At 40.5% G+C, this 17,680-nt stretch overlaps 1 protein-coding gene and 1 long non-coding RNA gene across 2 annotated transcripts; both read left to right on the top strand.

Moving 5' to 3' along the window:
- Nucleotides 1–3,060: 3,060 nt before the first annotated feature.
- Nucleotides 3,061–5,059, top strand: LOC131229480 (uncharacterized). Its single transcript, XR_009163360.1, has 3 exons — nt 3,061–3,358; nt 4,742–4,864; nt 4,957–5,059. It is a non-coding gene; the product is annotated as an uncharacterized LOC131229480 (long non-coding RNA).
- A 75-nt stretch (nt 5,060–5,134) lies between these two features.
- LOC131228780 (DNA topoisomerase 2-like) lies at nt 5,135–6,287 on the top strand. Its single transcript, XM_058224646.1, has 4 exons — nt 5,135–5,487; nt 5,598–5,786; nt 5,870–5,919; nt 6,000–6,287. The coding sequence occupies exons 2-4, from the start codon at nt 5,651–5,653 to the stop codon at nt 6,285–6,287; spliced, it is 474 nt and encodes a 157-aa protein (XP_058080629.1). The 5' UTR covers nt 5,135–5,487; nt 5,598–5,650.
- The last annotated feature ends 11,393 nt before the right edge of the window (nt 6,288–17,680 follow it).

Genomic DNA, 17,680 nt, shown 5'->3' with positions numbered 1-17,680 from the left:
CTATGTAGTATGGCTAGGTGTATGGAGGCAGGTTTTTATATGTTCATGAGACTGCACATCGAGTAGATTCATTTCTGCACATCTTCCAGTTCCATGTTTTTCTAAAGTCATCCTGGTAGATATCCAACCTACTTGTTTCTGCTTTTGATAGTGGACTTCTACTTTATTTAATATGAATACTAACTAATTGCAATTTGGTCATTTCCACTTTATTGAACTTGTTATTACAATTTTATTGGATAGTGCATCCAAATGCTGCCTAAATAGTCAGTTTGTGTTGGATTAGAAGTATCACAGTCGCGAGAACATACAACCTAAACTAATTCTACCAAAAAAAAAAAGCCATTGGGTTGAAACTCAGAAGACAAAATAGAATCATGTAATGAATGTAGCATTCTTGGGTTGGTGTTCTCAACAATGGGATGAGAGGTCCTATTTAGAAGGAGGGTCCACTGAACTCTACCATGGAGATAAAGGCAAACCATCAACATGATTATTTTATTTGTACACAGAGATAGACATGCTCTAGGGAGTAACATGAAGAAAACGTAGAATCAGTATATATAGGACTTCGTGGTTTGATCCATCATTAGATTCTGAAACCATCTGATTTTTTTTGCTCCTCGGTTATATATATCTGAGGTTTGAGTGCTATTTTTTTATTAGCTTGTTAGTACACCCAACTGTCAGTTCAGAATTCAAAATCGACTCTGCAATGGATTCCAATTTAACTAAATCAGGAAAATGTTTATAACCTTTTATAACTCCAAAAACACCATAATGAATTAAAAAAGAAGAAGAAAAAGCAACTAATGCTCTGAGGCAATGAGAGTTGCAAGATTGCCTAAAAATCTTAGAACTTCCTCTCACAGTGATGAGATTAGTTCACTCTAACATGAAAAGTCCCATTTTGTTAAAAATTTGCTATTCGTAAAAACAATACAATGGGACAGTCACACTCTAAAATCCAAAAGCATTGTAATTTGCAAGTCATAATTCTTTGGATGCTTTTGGGAAAGCACTCACGAGTCTGTATTGGATGCTTTTGGGAAAGCAGGGCAGAGTGAAGAAATTGAGCAGCTGTTTGAAGAGAAAATGGGTATGATTGCCAACTCACCACCTGTAGCTCCTCAAGCTGAACAGGTGGCAGCGTGATCTATTTTTGCTAGACCCAGTATCACAACACATTGTCCTTCATGTTTTTGAGTCGAGTGATGAAAATGGCTGGTTCATTGTATCTTGGATGTTCAGTTGACATCAGTCTAAATGGGCGTCCATTGCTAATTAAATTATTAATTGTTGTAAGGGAGTCATTGTTGGGAGTATGGGTTCTCGTCTTAGGTGATGGGTTGTTATATTAAACGTAAGGCGTGTTTGGATGCAAGGCATGCTCATTGAATTGAACTAAAGGAAACAAAGAAAAATGGAAAAAACAATCTTGAATCAGGTATCATTATTCTAATTTGAATGAGGTTGGCATTGCATATCATGTATTTTAATTCAGACTCAAAATCATCTGAATTTGCAGTTTCGGCCTTTTCCCCTCTAGCAGCGTGCTTGTTACTGGTTTTTTTGTCAAAGTGAATGCTTTTTTGAATTTGATTGAAATTAAGGGCCTGCTTCCCACCTAAATGAAACGAAATGGCGATTTTGACTACTACCCATTTAGCATATTCATCTTCTTTTTCTTTTTTCTTTTTGCATGCTCCAGGCGACAGTAGAGATCAGCTGTGAGCCATCTGTTAGGATTTTTTTTTTTTGTTTTCTTAACATAGAAATTGATTGAATTCTTATATGAATTGTATTGGCAGGGTGTTAAAAGAGCAGCTCTAAGCCAGGATGAGACTACCTTGCTTGAGTAAGCCCTAGCAATGTCAATCGATGATCCTAGACCTAATCAATCTGGTGGTGTGCCTGTGGGAGATACAGATATGTCAGAGCCAAAATGACATGAGCAAGGTGCTTGGAGACCAATCTTTCGTGTCATCTATTCTTGCTTTGCTTCGTGGAGTTGACCCTAATGATCCTTCAGTGAAGGATTTGCTGGCATCTCTTCAAGGTCAAATAGAGCAAAAGAAAGATGAAGATAAGCCACCAAACGAGGATGAAAAGTGATGGTGCTCTGTAAGCTGTCCATGCCTCCACATACTCTCTAAAGGTCAGCTTTGTGATATACATACAGAAGGCTCCTAGGAAAGTTTGTGAGAAGTAGACATCTCTTTTCAACCATGAATGAATTTGATTTAAACAGTTTCAATGTTTCCAAATTATGATGACTTGAAGTGAAGCTCTTGTGGTGCAAGTTGTTCTTGTTTGGGACTTTGATGGTGGCAGCAGCAACAGCAGTCAGGGAGGTTATTTGTGCATTCAATTAGAGGCCTTGGTAAATTCCTCCTAGTTTGAATTAATCAAACAACCACCTATTGTAGGTTATTTATTTCCAAAGCATTGGTTTAAAATGGATGCATGCCTGTCATCGAATTCTTTGCGACGGACCATGCAAACACGCCATCAAATTCTAAGGTTTTGCACAGTGAATTTGAACATTAATCTAGTTTGAACAGTGAATTTGAACAGTGATTGGCATTGGTATCATCATATCATGATCCTGGTATGAGCACTACATGAATACTGTTGTGTTCAGTTCATTGCTATCTGAATCTGGGTTCCGTTTTTCATGAAACCAAAAATGGCAAAAAAATAAAAAAGAAAAGAAAAGAAAAAGACATGGCACCAATCTCTGCATCAGTGTTTGTAATCTGTCATAGCCTTTAAACTTGAAATTCTATGGAATGTGTAGCTACCTGATTGAGAACTTGTCACTAATGATGGCTTATATATATTTGCAACAAAACGAATCTGTCACTAATGATGGCTTTTTTCAGCCAAATGCTTTCAGCCAAATGTTTTAAATAATATATTAATTTCAGCAATTATTATGTTTAATAGTATCAATTGTTTCAAATGCCACCCGCTGTTTTGATAGAAAGATATTAAGATTTTCAGACCTCACCTCTTCTCTAACCTTATCTTGCATTTTATACTAGATGAGCCGAGATCTCCAAGCCCGACTGGCTGCTGCAGAGGCAGAAAGGGTAGCAGCTGAACAGGAGAAGCGTGAAAAGGAGGAATCTTTTTCTTTTTTCTTTTGCTGAACAAGAACTCATCATGGAAAGGGTGGTCTAAGAGTCAAAGAAACTTCAGCAGGAAGCAGAGGAGAATGCGAAGGTAATGATAAAGGTGACAGCTACAAGCAACAAAGACTAATATAATTCATAGCATTGTCTGATCGTCTTGATGCTCTGTTGCAGCTACGGGAGTTCTTAATGGACCGTGGTCATGTTGTCGATGTATTGCAGTAAGTCTCCATTCTCTCGTTTCTTGAATTATAGAGCTAGAGGTTTCAATTACTTTTGGACTGAAATCCCCAAGAAAAAAAATTCATGTGGGACAGTCCAATCCAGTCCAATGTTGCCAATATTGTAAAGAGTGGGTGGCATTTGAAACAAAAAATGCTTTTCTTATGTGGTATATCATGGGATTAGCTATCTGTTGATAAATTTTTCTTGGGTATTTTAGTCCAAATGCAGCATAATCTAACTTTGATTTATTTGAAAACTTGGTTGGTCATTCATTCATTTCCTAACAATGAAATTCTGTCATTACTGGACAAAAAACAAGCGTCTTCTGGTCATAGATGAACTATTATTAGCATTCCTTTCTTGTCACTGTCTTGTTCCAGACTCTTAGTTGGCCCCAGTAGTAGTAGATAAATGGATCTGACTCTGCCACATTGTGATATTGCATTGAAATCTTTCTGCTTTAGCTTATCGATCAGAAGAGAAGGATATACTGTAAAGGCATGTTGTCATCATAATAGTAGCCTTGTCCCAGCCATTTGGGGTCAGCTTTCACACGGAATGCATGAATCTTAATGTTTTCCTCAGATGAGAATAGTTGTAAACAGAACTTGATTTCTCAAACCTGATGAAGTTTGAAGGATAAATCTTAACTGTTTAAAAAATACATCAATTCTTTTTACTTGACCCAATTTCTGATGAATTTACAAGGATAGAGATGATGTTTGGCCGAACAAAAAGGTGTTTTTGGTTTTGCTAGCAATGGTGTTGTTGGCCTCCACATTTTTGTGACCCTGACCATTCATCTGGTGGCGGCATCATGAATTTGTTCCCAAAGTTCACCTCTGGAAAATCTTGCACATGCAGTTTGACTTTTCCAATTGAATGTGGACATGACATTTTAAGGAAATTGGATTGCTAGACCCCACAGTGATGTTTATTTGTCATCCAACCTGTTCATAAGATCATACAGACATGGATGAATGGAAAACAAGAATATAAGCTTGATCCAAAACTTCTGTGCCCCCTAAGAAATTTTCAACCGTAGTACATTTTATCTGTTTCATGTGGTGTGGTCCATTTAAACAAAAATATAAGCTTGATCCAAAACTTTTGTGCCCCCCAAGAAATTTTCAACCGTAGAACATTTTATCTGTTTCATGAGGTGTGGTCCATTTAAACAAAATTATAAGCTTGTTTGAAAACTTCTTTGCACATACCAGGATACTTTTTTCGAGGTGATTCACATGCGTTATTTCTTTGCTACTGTATGAATGAACTTATCCTCAATATATGCTGCATTTTTTTTTCTCTTAAAGCTTCTTGAACATGAAAATGTTTAGAGTCCACTCATGGACATGTCTTTCTTTCTTTTTTCCCAGGATTGCCTCAAGTTCTTAAAAGAAATACCTTCTACAGCAACAAATGATGCATCTGCCAATCCTTTCCAACATTCCAGCTCTGTCATGAATCTTTATTTAGAGACAAGTTCTACTCTTTTGAAGGTTTTTGCTTCCAAAATTTCTTTTTCTATTACCTATACACAGCGTCATAAAGAACTATTATGCATATTGTAGTTTACAGGAATATTTCACAGGTCCTTCAAGCCCATTTTGGCCAGCTCATCTCCCACCAACTTTCTAAGGAATTGAGAAGGTTGTGGGCATCATCTGTGCATGCTAATCCAAGATTGCAAAATGGTGGAGGTACAAATTCATCAACACATGATGCATCATATCTAATTATTCACTGGTCTCTTCAGATCAACAGAAAATAATCTTTTTTAGCATCTCTGTCCAAACACAGTTCAAAATGTATGATTATTCACTGGCCCTTCACTCATTGTTGTTGTTTAAATATATCTTAATGTTGTTGTTGTACAGAACAATGGTAGCAGATTTTTAAAGTGTGTGGAACAGTTATTGGGGTATGAAGGGTTTAGTTGAACAGTTGTTGTTGTATAGAACAGTTGGTGAAGGGTTTTGCAGATTTTCAGATAGATATTTGAATTTAGCTTTGTTCTTTTCCTCTTTTTTCTTGAATTTGAGGTTGAGAGTTTGGAATTTCAGGTCCTTGGGGAGAGCGATGGATTTCGATGTGATCTTTAGTCTTTCTTCATGAACTGGAAGTGGGTATTTGGAATTATAGTTTTCTTTTTTTCCGGCAGAGATTTGAATTTTAGATGTGTTGCTCTTTGCATATGAATCTGATTTTCTTCTAACATCTTTCTTACTGTAGATGGGGTGTTAAGAAGCCTCAAATCATGAAAAATTTTGTCACGATCTTGTCGAATGCAGGTCTTGGGATGGCCATGTTCGGTCTCGGTAAGATCATTGATATGCTCATCATGTTCAGTCTCGGTAAGATCATTGATATGCTCATTCGACGTGAGGGGCGTCATCAAGAAATATGACAGTCCCGAACAAAGTAAGTTTGCTTATTCTATGTACTGCTATGAATTTCTTAAATCTATATATGCTTTCTCATCACTATGCCTTCTTTTCTTGCAGTTCTTGAAGAATTCTTTCATTTAAGACTTGAGTTCTATGTAAAGAGAAAGGTGAGCTTTGATCTAAGCCCCCCATTTTTTCTTTTTGGTAATTGAGAAGATGGTAGTATTGACTTGCTACTTTCATGCAGAAAGTAATGTTGGATAATCTTGAAATAAAGCTGTTGAGATTGTCTAACAAAGTCAGATTCATCATTGGGGTGGTAGAAGGAGAGATTATTATGAGTAATAGGAAGAGAGCAGATCTGGTCCTCGAGTTGCAGCAGAAGGGTTTCACACCGTTCCCTAAAACCAAAGGCGGTAATACCAACGAGGCAATGGAAACAGAAGAAAATGAAGAGACACCGGAGGTGGGAATAGTTGTAAGAGCAAGTGATTATGAGTATTTACTGTCGATGCCGATTGGATCTTGTTGTTAATGAGAACTTTAAATAGACATATAACTATTATTATATTGGCATTGTACTTTTGTGAATGGAAATGAATGATTGTGTTTGATTGAATGAATGAATGAAATATTTATCAGGGTGTACTATAATGGTAAGAGCTGCCATTACTAATTAAATTTTCTATTAACAACAAGCATTAGCTACGGCTATTCACCGTAGCCCTTTGTTGAAACCGTAGCTCTTGCTAAATTCAGCTTTTTGTTACAGTTCTCATTCAAATTTTAGCTCTAGGTAAAATCCGTAGCTGTATATAATTTTAAGCTACGAACAATATTGCTACGTCTTTAATCTGTACCTATAGTTTCATTAGTTACGGCTATTGACCGTAGCATTGTATCTGAAAACCGTAGCTGTTGCTAATTTAAGCCTATTGCTACAGTTTTTGCTCAACTTTTAGTTATAGATATAATCCGTAGCTATAAATACTTTAGCGCAACAGAAGCAACGGCTACAAATTTAATCAGTATCTATTATCTCTATGGCTATGGATACCTATGGTTACGACATTAATGGCTACGGTCGTGCTACGAATCTTAACCGTAGCCATAGGCTTTTAGCTACGGTTTTTATCCGTAGCCTTTTCCCTGTTTTCTGGTAGTGAATATGTAATAAAGTAAGGTCAAGGAGAAAGAATTCGTAGAGTTGGAAGAGTTACCAGACATGGGTGTTACAACGCCACAGGATGATCATGCACATGAGCATTATGAGGCAGAGCCGCAGACATTTGTTGTGAGGAGGTCTACTCGAGGGAGGAGACTCATGGTTCGATACTCACCCTCCTTATATTATCTATTGCTGATAGATAATGGTGAACCAGAGTGTTTTGAAGAGGCATTACAGTCGGATACACGGGTTAAGTGGGAGTAGGCCATGGATGATGAGATAAACTCTCTTAAGTCTAATCGTACATGGAAGCTAATCACTCTACCCAAGGGTAAGAAAACTCTTCATAACAAGTGGGTTTACAGACTGAAAGAGGAGCATGATGGTTTAAAATGGTACAAGGCTAGATTGGTTGTGAAAAGGTTTTAATAAAAGGCAGGTATCGATTTCAGTGAAATATTTTCACCGGTAGTGAAAATGTCTACGATTCGCATGGTCTTGAGTACAATGGCTACAGAGGACTTACATTTAGAGTAGCTAGATGTTAAGATAGCCTTTCTTCATGGGGACCTTGAAGAAGATATATATATATATATATATATATATATATATATATATGCATCAGCTGATAGGATACGTGGCACCAGGAAAGGAGAAAAAGGTGTGTAGACTGAAGAAAAGTCTATATGGCCTGAAGTAGGCTCCGAGGCAATGGTATAAAAAGTTTGATAGTTTCATGTTGGGAAACGGTTTTAAGACATGTTGTAAGGCCCGTAACCTAGTCCGTACCATTTCATAGGCTTCCATGGTCCTCCAGTCAAATTCTGGTAACCCTCGACCTGTATCTGACGTTTACATACGATCCTAAGCCGAGGCCTGCATACCGAAGTTGGCTCAACCCAAGACTTGTACCTTAGTGACCGCGCTGTCCCCGCGATTCCAACGCAGTGACTCACGCACCGATCCGATACCTAGGCTAGAATATGTGGGCCCGCATTCATTTTGAGAAAAACACCGCGCATTGCAAATTTTGAGAGAATCTCTACAACATGTCCAATCAATCAATCAATCAATCAATACACCCCATACCTCAAGTACGAGCTCCATCTCTCCTTTTTTCATAAGTCAACTCTCTCTCTTCCCTACCCATCCCTCTTTTACAAAATTTCAAACACACCCATGCTTCCCCATCTCCTTTCCTTACAACCACCACTCCACTCATCCCTTCATCCATTATTTCTATCTTTCCCTCTCATTCTCTAGCAATTTCTCAAAATCCCATGAGAGCTTAAACATCTAAGCTATCTCCCAAATAGTAAGTGTGGCCCACCTTCTCATCTCTCATCTCAACCTTCCAATACCCATCAACCTCCATCAAAAGTGAAGGCAATGAGCTAAGGAGGCTAAGGGATCAAGGAAGCATGTAATAGATGGGTGATCCAACGTTGATTCTTATTTTAGGGCCCACTTATTGGTGGGACCCATTTTGATGTATGTGATGTAACCATGAGGGGCCCATAGCGGGGTCCCTCTATCATCGTCTCTCTCTCTCTCTCTCTATCTGTCATGATTGGAGTGGGTCTCATAAATATGTGTTATATATAACTGTCCATCAGACGGTGTGGCCCAGACCATCCATTGTAGGTGGAGGTCCACACCATCTAATGTTGGGACGATGGAGATCCCCACACTGGACTAAATGATGTATACTATATTATATTTATATTATATTTATATATATATATATATATATATATATATATATACATGCATGGTAGGCCACGTCCATGTGGGACCCACCATGATGCCTGTGTTGTGTGCAAACCGTCCAGTGTTTAGAGACGCTAGACGTGGCCAGGCAGGCCGTGAAGTGTGAACTGATGGTGTGGTGTACTGACACCACAAAAATATCAGCTTGGTTCAAAACTTTTGGGTGGGCCGCTCATGTGGACCCCACCTTGATGTGTACATCTAATCCACGCCATTCATTCTATTTCTCAGCCCAATTTAGGCGTTGAGTCGAAAAATGAAGTTAATCCGAGTATCTGGTGGGCCGTATCTTGGAAAATGGTGGTCTTTACCGTTAAAAGCCACCCCGATGTTCCTATACACCAAAATACCTCGGATATTGGGCTTGTTTGGCTTGTCTTGAGCCATATAAGCCAGTGGACGAGGTGGATTCTACTGATGCGGGCCCCACCTTGGAAAAACTGTAGATTTACAAAAAAATAATAAAATACAGGGGTAACAAGTGCTGCCGCTGACGCCAGAGGACGCGCAGCAGCATCCTGCTACGCTGCTGGCGGACGGACAGGCAGGGACCCACGGTCCCAGCCGTGGGCCCCACCATGATGTGTGTTGATCATCAACACCGTGCATTTGTTGGGTCCCCTCTGACCAGTGGGCCACCCCAGAAATCGGCTGTATGTGGGACTCAGGTGGCCCACACGGCAGGAAACAGTGGGATTGAACGTCTGCCATTGAAACCCATTTGGGTTGTCACAGAAGTTTTGGATCATTACGAAATTTGTTTTTCCTATTCATCCAGGTCTGCATGACCTTATCAATAGATTGGATGGCAGATAAACGTTATGGTGGGCCCCACGTGGGACCCACTGATGTAAGTGTTTTAACCCACACCGTCCATGGGAGTGAGATGACTGGTGTACCTCACTCCAGCTATATAGCTGCTGTAGTGGCGTCACCAAGCCTGTGGATCCCACCTACTTCATCCACGCCGTTCATTTATGGGACCCATCATGATGCATGTGTTGCATCCAAGTCGTCCAACCATTTTGAAAGCTCATTTTATGGCATGAGCTAAAGAATGAGTCGAATCTATAGTTCAAGTAGACCCCACCATTTAAAATAGTGGGGATAGTGACATTCACCATTCAAACTTCTTAAGGGCCACGGTAGTTCCGATCAAGTTGATGTTTCTGCTTTCACTTCATCTATCTCCATGTTAACTTATGAATAGATCGGATCCCAAATATTATATATATATATATATATATATATTTATAATGGTGGGCCCTGTAAGATTTTAACGATGGAAATCATTGTCACTACTATTATTTGGAGTGCAGTCCAGTAAATCTTTTGATATGATTCATTTTATATATATTGATTTCTAAAAATAGATGAGTTGGGTTCAGCCTATTTGAACTCGGCCCACTTGACTAGGCCTATCCAACTTGGCCCATTCGACTTGGCCCATTTAATTCGGCCCATTGTTTCAGCCCATTTGATTAGGCCCGATTTGATATACAAGAGGTCCATTAGTGTGGCCCATTGATGCAGCCCACCTGATGTGTATGAGGCCCATGTGCAGGGCCCATCTGTGATGTATATTAGGCCCATGTGTAGGGCCCACCTATTGCGTATTTGAATCCCATGAATTGTGGCCCATTGTGATGTATTCGAGGCCTATGGGCAAGGCCCATCGTGGTGTATTTTTAGCCCATGTGCGGGACCCACCTGTTTGTATTTTTGGCCCATGCGATGGGGTCCACCCATTTTGCATTTGAAGCCCATATGATGAGGTCTGACTTGATGTGCCAACGGCCACTATGATTCATTTGAGGCCCTTTGTTACGGCCCATGTAATGAAGTCCATTGTGATGCATAAGAGGCCTATGAGATGCGGCCCATTGCGATGTGAAAGGCCCATGCGATGTGTCCCACTAGATGTATATGAGGCCCATGTTTGAGGTCCAATATGATGTATACTCGGCCCATATGTTGGGGCCCGATGTGATGTATTTATGGCCCTTATGTGAGGCCACGAGCCCACTATATGTTTAGCCCTGTGTGGGCTACTCCTTGGGAGCAGTGATGGTTAAATGTCCACATTGTAACCTTTCCTTAGGCCTAGTTAAGCCCATTCTCATCATTCTCTAGTGGATTAATCCAAACGAATAGGCTCCATTAATATTGCTTGGACCATCATCGATCATCCATCTATGAACCCTACATTGATGCTGATTCTGATTGACGTGGCCGATTTGGTGATTCTAATTATTGAGGCCGACTTCGATTGACGAGGCTGATTGACGAGGCCCATTATGATGTATATGCGGCCCGTATTTGAGACCTATTCTGATGAGCATTCGGCCTCAACTGGATGCATTTGAGGCTTATGTAATGTATGTGAGGCCCATGTGATAAGGCCCACTGTGGTGTATTTGAGGGCCAGACAATGGAGCTTGTTGTGTTGTATATTGGGCCCATGTGAGAGGCCCATCATGAGGTATATCAAACTCTTGAGTGAGGCCCATGGTGTTATATATTAGGCCCTTGTGTGAGGTCATGGGTCCACATATGTTAGGCTCTATGCGGGCCATTCCTTGGAAGCAATGTTGGTTAAATGTCCATATTGTCGAAGCTGATTATTAATGGCGGTTATTAATACCGATTATGAGTATGTGACAGCATAGCATCATGATACATGCCCATACGCATCATCTGCATGTTTGTTATGAGATGTGGTTGACCAGTGCATATGTCATTGGGCAGGTTGTTATGAGACTCCCTGATAGGCGGAGATTGTCTCACATGAGCGCACGGTATGCGCAGGATTAATGCATGACTGAATTGTATGACTCATGCATCTGGCATTGTGTGTTATGACTACTGTACGCCCTAGCTACATCAGGGCTGTAGCCTCCGCAGGTATATCATGGATGGCCAGATGGGACACCAAAAATATGTTATTAGCATTGGGCTGCCATAGATGGCCCTGGGTGAAAATCCTTAAACCCTCTTGGTATCAGAGGACACCTCAACGTCGAGACCGAGTGGATATAATATATATATATATATGTGAGTGCATGACGGTCGTATACCAGTAGGTCGTGTCTCCCACTGTGTTGTGGTCGGTTGGGAGGGGGTGTTGCCTTACCAGCCTGAGGGAGTATGCATAGATAGGCCGAGTTTGACCAGCTCGTGAATGAGTCCACTATCGACATGTCGGGTAGATATTGGCTGACTACTAGCCAGGCGAATAATGAGGTCTTTTCCACTTACCCAGTTGTGCACTTGATGGGGCGGTAAGCTGGTGTAGATTGTACTAGACCCCGGTGATGATCCCAGAGATGAACAATACTGATATATGGACTTATTGGGCAGGAGTTGCATACTCATTCATTCATTCATTCACTATCCACTTGGGATGGTGGTGCGTAACTATTTGTTACGTGTACCTTCGCAATAACCAGGATTTCGGTTGGGGCACGCGACTAACTTGAGATCAAGAGTTTACCACATTGAGCCTGACTATCCAAATTTAAGTATGAGACTAGTTTGGATAGAAGTCCCTTGTGATGGACCCAATAGCCTGCGATACTATGTACTATCATCCCGACTTCACACTCCAGCATGGTTATTTTATTTGCACCATATATTGCATATTGCATTACATCCTCGGCATATGACATTTTGGGTTGCTATGTTTTTGTATTCATGTGACTTAGATGAGACTGATGGTATTCGTTAGCTCTTCCGAATTGCATATTGCATTGTATCCTCGGCATCTGATATTTGATTCTTTATAACTCCTTATTTGCATAGTTGATCTGTATTACGTATTCTGATATTGATTGACTTCTGGACTTGTCAATATATTCGCTTACTCTGATATCGTATGATTCATGTTCTTACTAGTATTTCCGATATTGTATGATTATGGCATTATATTGGATGCTTAAACTTATCTTATGCACACACTTACACCATCCTTTAAGCTTTCTATAAGCTTATGCATGATAAATGTGTGTATGAAATGTTAGGTTGCAGCAGCGTAGAGCTTGGAGCATGTACTTGACTTTTGGGGCTTTGATTTTGATATATGTATTTCCCTTTCAGCATTATAGTCAAATGTTTATATTAGTGGATATATAATGATGATGTTGCCTTTGTAATTTGGGTAAACTTGTGGTTATGCTTATTACGAGTTAAATGTAAGTTGAAAAATCCTCCTCGTAGGATCCCAGGATCGGAATCTGGCGTATGAACGCTGGGAGGCAAGAATGGGGTACTATGGAGGTTGTCGGCACCGGATTCGACGATCAAGAATTTTGTGAACCCGGTTTCTGAGTTTGGGGCGTGACAGATGTCATGCAGACCACTGTTGCTATTTAAAGAAGTTTGATACGTCATACATCATTATTCTTCTGTATGTTGATGATATGCTTGTGGTCGGTTCAACCATGAAGGACATCTCAGATCTCAAAAGAAAACTTTCTAGAGAATTTGCCATGAAGGATTTAGGAGTTGCAAAATAAATCCTAGGCATGAGGATAAAGTGTGACAGAGCAAGAAACTGATTTTGTCACAGGCAGAGTGCATAGCCAGGGTACTTGATCGATTCAATATGAGAGGTGTTAAGCCGGTTAACACTCCATTAGCCAACCACTTCAAGCTATCTAAGGAGCAAGGTGCAAAGACGTGGGAGGAACGGGACTACATGGCTAAAGTCCCATACGCGTCAGCTATTGGGAGTCTCATATATGTTATGGTGAGCACGAGGCCAGACATTGCTCAAGTAATAGGAGTTGTTAGCAGGTTCATGAACAACCCCGGGAAGGAATATTGGGAAGCTATGAAGTGGATCCTCAGATACCTAGTAGGTACTAAGGATGTAGGGCTGTGCTATAGTGGATTGGAAATTAAGCTACAAGGCTACGTGGATTCAGATTTGACAGAGATATCGACAGTAGAAGAAGCACTATAGGTTATGTCTTTACTCTGGGTAGTGCTGCAGTCAGTTAAGTCTCTCAGTTACAGAAGATAGTATCTATCAGTACGACAGAAGTAGAATATGTTATGGCTACAGAAGCATGCAAGGAGATGGTGTGGATGCAAGGTTTCATGGAAGAGTTGGGTAATAAGCAAACAAATTGCAAGCTGTATAGTGACAATCAGAGTGCAATACACTTGGCTAAAAATTCAGCCTTTCATTCAAGAACCAAGCATATTGACATCAGATATTACTTCATACGTTCGTTACCGGAAGATGGATCGATTACTCTGGAGAAGATTTATACAAGTGAAAATCCTGTGGATATGCTGACAGAAGATGAAGCTCTGTTTAGCTTTGATTGGTTTTCAGGCTTGAAGACAGGGAGGTGGTGTACTCCAGATGTAGAAGACGAAGGTTTATGATGATGTGTCTCCAAGTGGGAGATTGTTGATATTTAGAGCCACATCTGGGGGCCGCTTGACCAGTTGAGTGCCCTGCTCGACCGGTCGAGTGGCCCACTCAACCAGTCGTGGACTGACTCGACTCAAAGTCCAGAAAGCATAGGTTTTTTGGTTCCGCTGTACTCGACCGGTCGAGGCCCATGCTCGACCAGTCGAGGTTACGCAAATTCCTTTTCCGGATTTGATGTGGACTGCGGATTTTTGAGTTGGTTTTCGCAAGGGTGCGAAAGGGAAGTTGCTTAAACTATAAATAGGTGTCTCTAGGGCTTTTCTAGGGTATAAAAAATAATTTTAAGGTGTGGACAAAGAGTTTTCTATGTACTTCCAAGGGAGAGGTTAGTATATTGCCTTGTAATCTTCATTTTTCTTTATAGTGGAAGTTTGCGTCCGTGGTTTTTTACCCTTGTTGGAGTTTTTTCACATATATCTTGTCTTGTGGTTTGTTTGGAATGCTTTGATTCTTTTTCTAGTTTATATTTCTTTTTGTTTATCGTTTGTGTGTGAGACCAGAGATTGGATCTTGGTTTATTGCGTTGTTGGTGGGCCGCGCAACAATTCATTAATTGTTACGGCTTTTACGTGGTATTCGAACTTGTTATTAGATTCAGTACATAGCTGGCAGGAATTTGAGGAAAAATTCCATGCCCAATTTTTCTCCAAGTTACTTTCCCTGTCAAGCAAGTTACATCACGCGATTCAAGCAAGCAAAAAGCCACTATAAGGTAGTCATGACCAGCACAAGACGGTCTGGAATATAAACTACATAAGAAATTTGTAAGCACGGAGTTTGTCGACTTTATGACCTTACTAAGAAGGTTTCTCGTTATGAGGAATTACTCCAGGAAGGATCCAAGTGAGCTAATTCGTCAGTAGGAACGTATTATAATATTGATCCTAACTACGAAATTGCAATTGTTAAAGTGATGGCTAAAAAGCTACTAGTTTGCTCGACATTGGTCAAAGGTGAATCGACCACTCTGACTGCGCAAAAGGCCCCGAAAGTTCATACTTTTAACATCACTCAGGCTGAAGAAATATTTGATTTCATGTTGGAGGCAAAGTTCATCAAAGTGCTTGTTAATCATAAAATACCTTCGGCCGATGAGTTGCAAAAGGTCGAATATTGCAAATGCCATGGGTCTCGATCTTATTCCATTAACAAATGTGTTATTTTAAGGAATCTCATCCAAGACCACATCGATCGTGGATTGCTTAAGTTTTCGAAAAAAGAGAGGGAGGCCATGTTGATCGATATTGAACCATTCCCGATCGACATGGAGGTGAATACAATCACTACCAACTTGAGGGACCAGTCAAGGGTAAAAATTGATCTTAGCTCAAGAAGTCTGCAAAGACTGTTCGGTCAGTCCGCGCCAAAGCGATGATGGGTTCCCCGTTATCAAGCCATCCGTTTGTTAAACGATCAGACGAAATGTTGAGAATGTCAATTTCGCAATCGCCGTGCTCAGGAAATCTCCTGTAACACCCCATACTTTCCAGTACTCAGGTGTTACCGTATAACCAAACTTAGTATAAACACAAGCCAAGCTTAAGTAAACATTCATGTTCATTTTAGTCTAAACCCAACTCCACTGATGGACAAATCTAACTGTATTACGAATATACAAACCCGAATCATGAAATCCACTGTTCACCATATTTACAACATCTCAGAGGGCGATCCATCATTTAAAAGCACAAATCAAGTTGTCTAGTTTCACATCCAACTCCCTAATCATGCGTAGACATTCCTTAGGATCTCAAAGGTTTTTGATAATTAAATAATAGTCAATGTAATCATTGGAGTGTTGGAACGCTCAACAAATCATGATTTAGTAATTAGAGGTTCATGAGTTGTAACTCACCTTAATGCAAGTAACCCTAACATAAGGGTATGCAGCTAAATGATGCACAATGAGTAGCCCACATCTAACATATATAGGTATGATAAATGACATACTTCAAACGCTCTAACATTATATATAAAATTAAAACTTAAGACATATACAATTGTACAAATAACACCCAAATAATACATATTAACCTTCGTTACTTCTCACTAATATTCACATAAATTAAATATATTAACAATATGTGATAACATAAATTATATATAACAAATTCTTACTTGTTAATTAATGTAATTTTTATTAAGATAAAACAATGATAGTTATAAAATTAAAATTAATATTAATATTAGTATATGATTAGCAATACATTATAAGAGCCTCACACACGACCCCTGGGACCATTTTAACCGCTCACAATTAAATTTGGAATGATCTGACCAACAAACCAGGCAGGAATCCATAAGTTAAACCTAAAATCAATCTGTATGGCCCACTTAAGATTTAAGTCAGCCCCATTCTTGAAATCATGGCCTTATATGAGTGAACGAACCAATTGAACGGAGTGGATTTCATCTAAACATCCCTGTGGGACCCACAAGCATCTCTAATGTGCACCAAAAGAGGTGCACTCGATGTGCACGGGTCCGGGCAGTCCGGTTTAAGCGGGCTGACCCGCGACTTCTCCTCTCTCTCTCTCTCTCTCTCTGCATTTAGCCAGCGAATGGAGGCCATCCACTTGTTTCAATGGTGGCCCACTAGCGGGGCCCATATTTATGATCTGATCCGTCCATCTAGTGCGGACGGTCCCGCTGACCAAACCCCACCTAGTCCCACACCTGGAAGCACATGTGCATGCGCACGGTTCTTAACACAAACAGATCCTACAAACACTTGTTTCCAAAAATGAAAACTATTTTTCGTGTGCCAACTTGGCGATCTGTGTGAGCCAGCAAGGGCTCATCTCGACAGTCCCAAATGGAGAAATCTCAACCACCCATTCATTGTTCACGTGATGTAGGGTTTTCTGTGGAAAACCGACAACAAAACCACCCTTTCGTCGACTGTTTTCCAGAAAACCGGATAGCGGAATCTGATCTTGGCCTTCCATCCTCATCTAATGGTCCTAGGAGAGTTTAAGCTGCTATAAGGGAGGGATGAATCGGACTATAGCTACGTTTCTTTCCCTTTCTTGCAAAAACCCTAGAAAGAAGCCGTTTCCTTTCCACCAGCGAACCCACCACCCAAATCATCCTAAAGCTTCGAAAAAGCTTATCTCTAAGCTTCCTAGAGTCCATATGAACCATCCCAATCCATCAGATTTAAGGAAGAAACTGCGGAAGGAAATCCACCATTATCGTCCATAGCTCCTTCCTCGCATCACCGCACTCGACTTGCCGAGTTCGGCTTGAGTTGGGCTTGGGTTTGGTCTGGCTGCTGCTGGCCAGAGGGAGAGAATGAAGACAGAAGGAAACAGGATGAAGAAAGAAAAAAGAAAAGGAAAAAGAATAGATAGAAAGAGAGGGAGTGAGTGCAAGTGTTCTCGAGTTGCAGCCGTTGCTGAGTCGAGTTTGGCTCGGATCTGCTCCGTGTTTGGGGGTTGCTGGAGTCCCAGCACCCACACACAGAAAAGGAGAGAGGAAGGAAGAAGAAAGAGAAGAGGTGGTTGGTGGGTGGTTGCACCAGCCTGATCAGAGTCGGGCCTGCCTC

This window comes from Magnolia sinica, chromosome 16, assembly GCF_029962835.1.
Source record: "Magnolia sinica isolate HGM2019 chromosome 16, MsV1, whole genome shotgun sequence".
Taxonomy (NCBI): Eukaryota; Viridiplantae; Streptophyta; class Magnoliopsida; order Magnoliales; family Magnoliaceae; genus Magnolia; species Magnolia sinica.
This window is presented reverse-complemented; position numbering and strand designations above follow the sequence as displayed.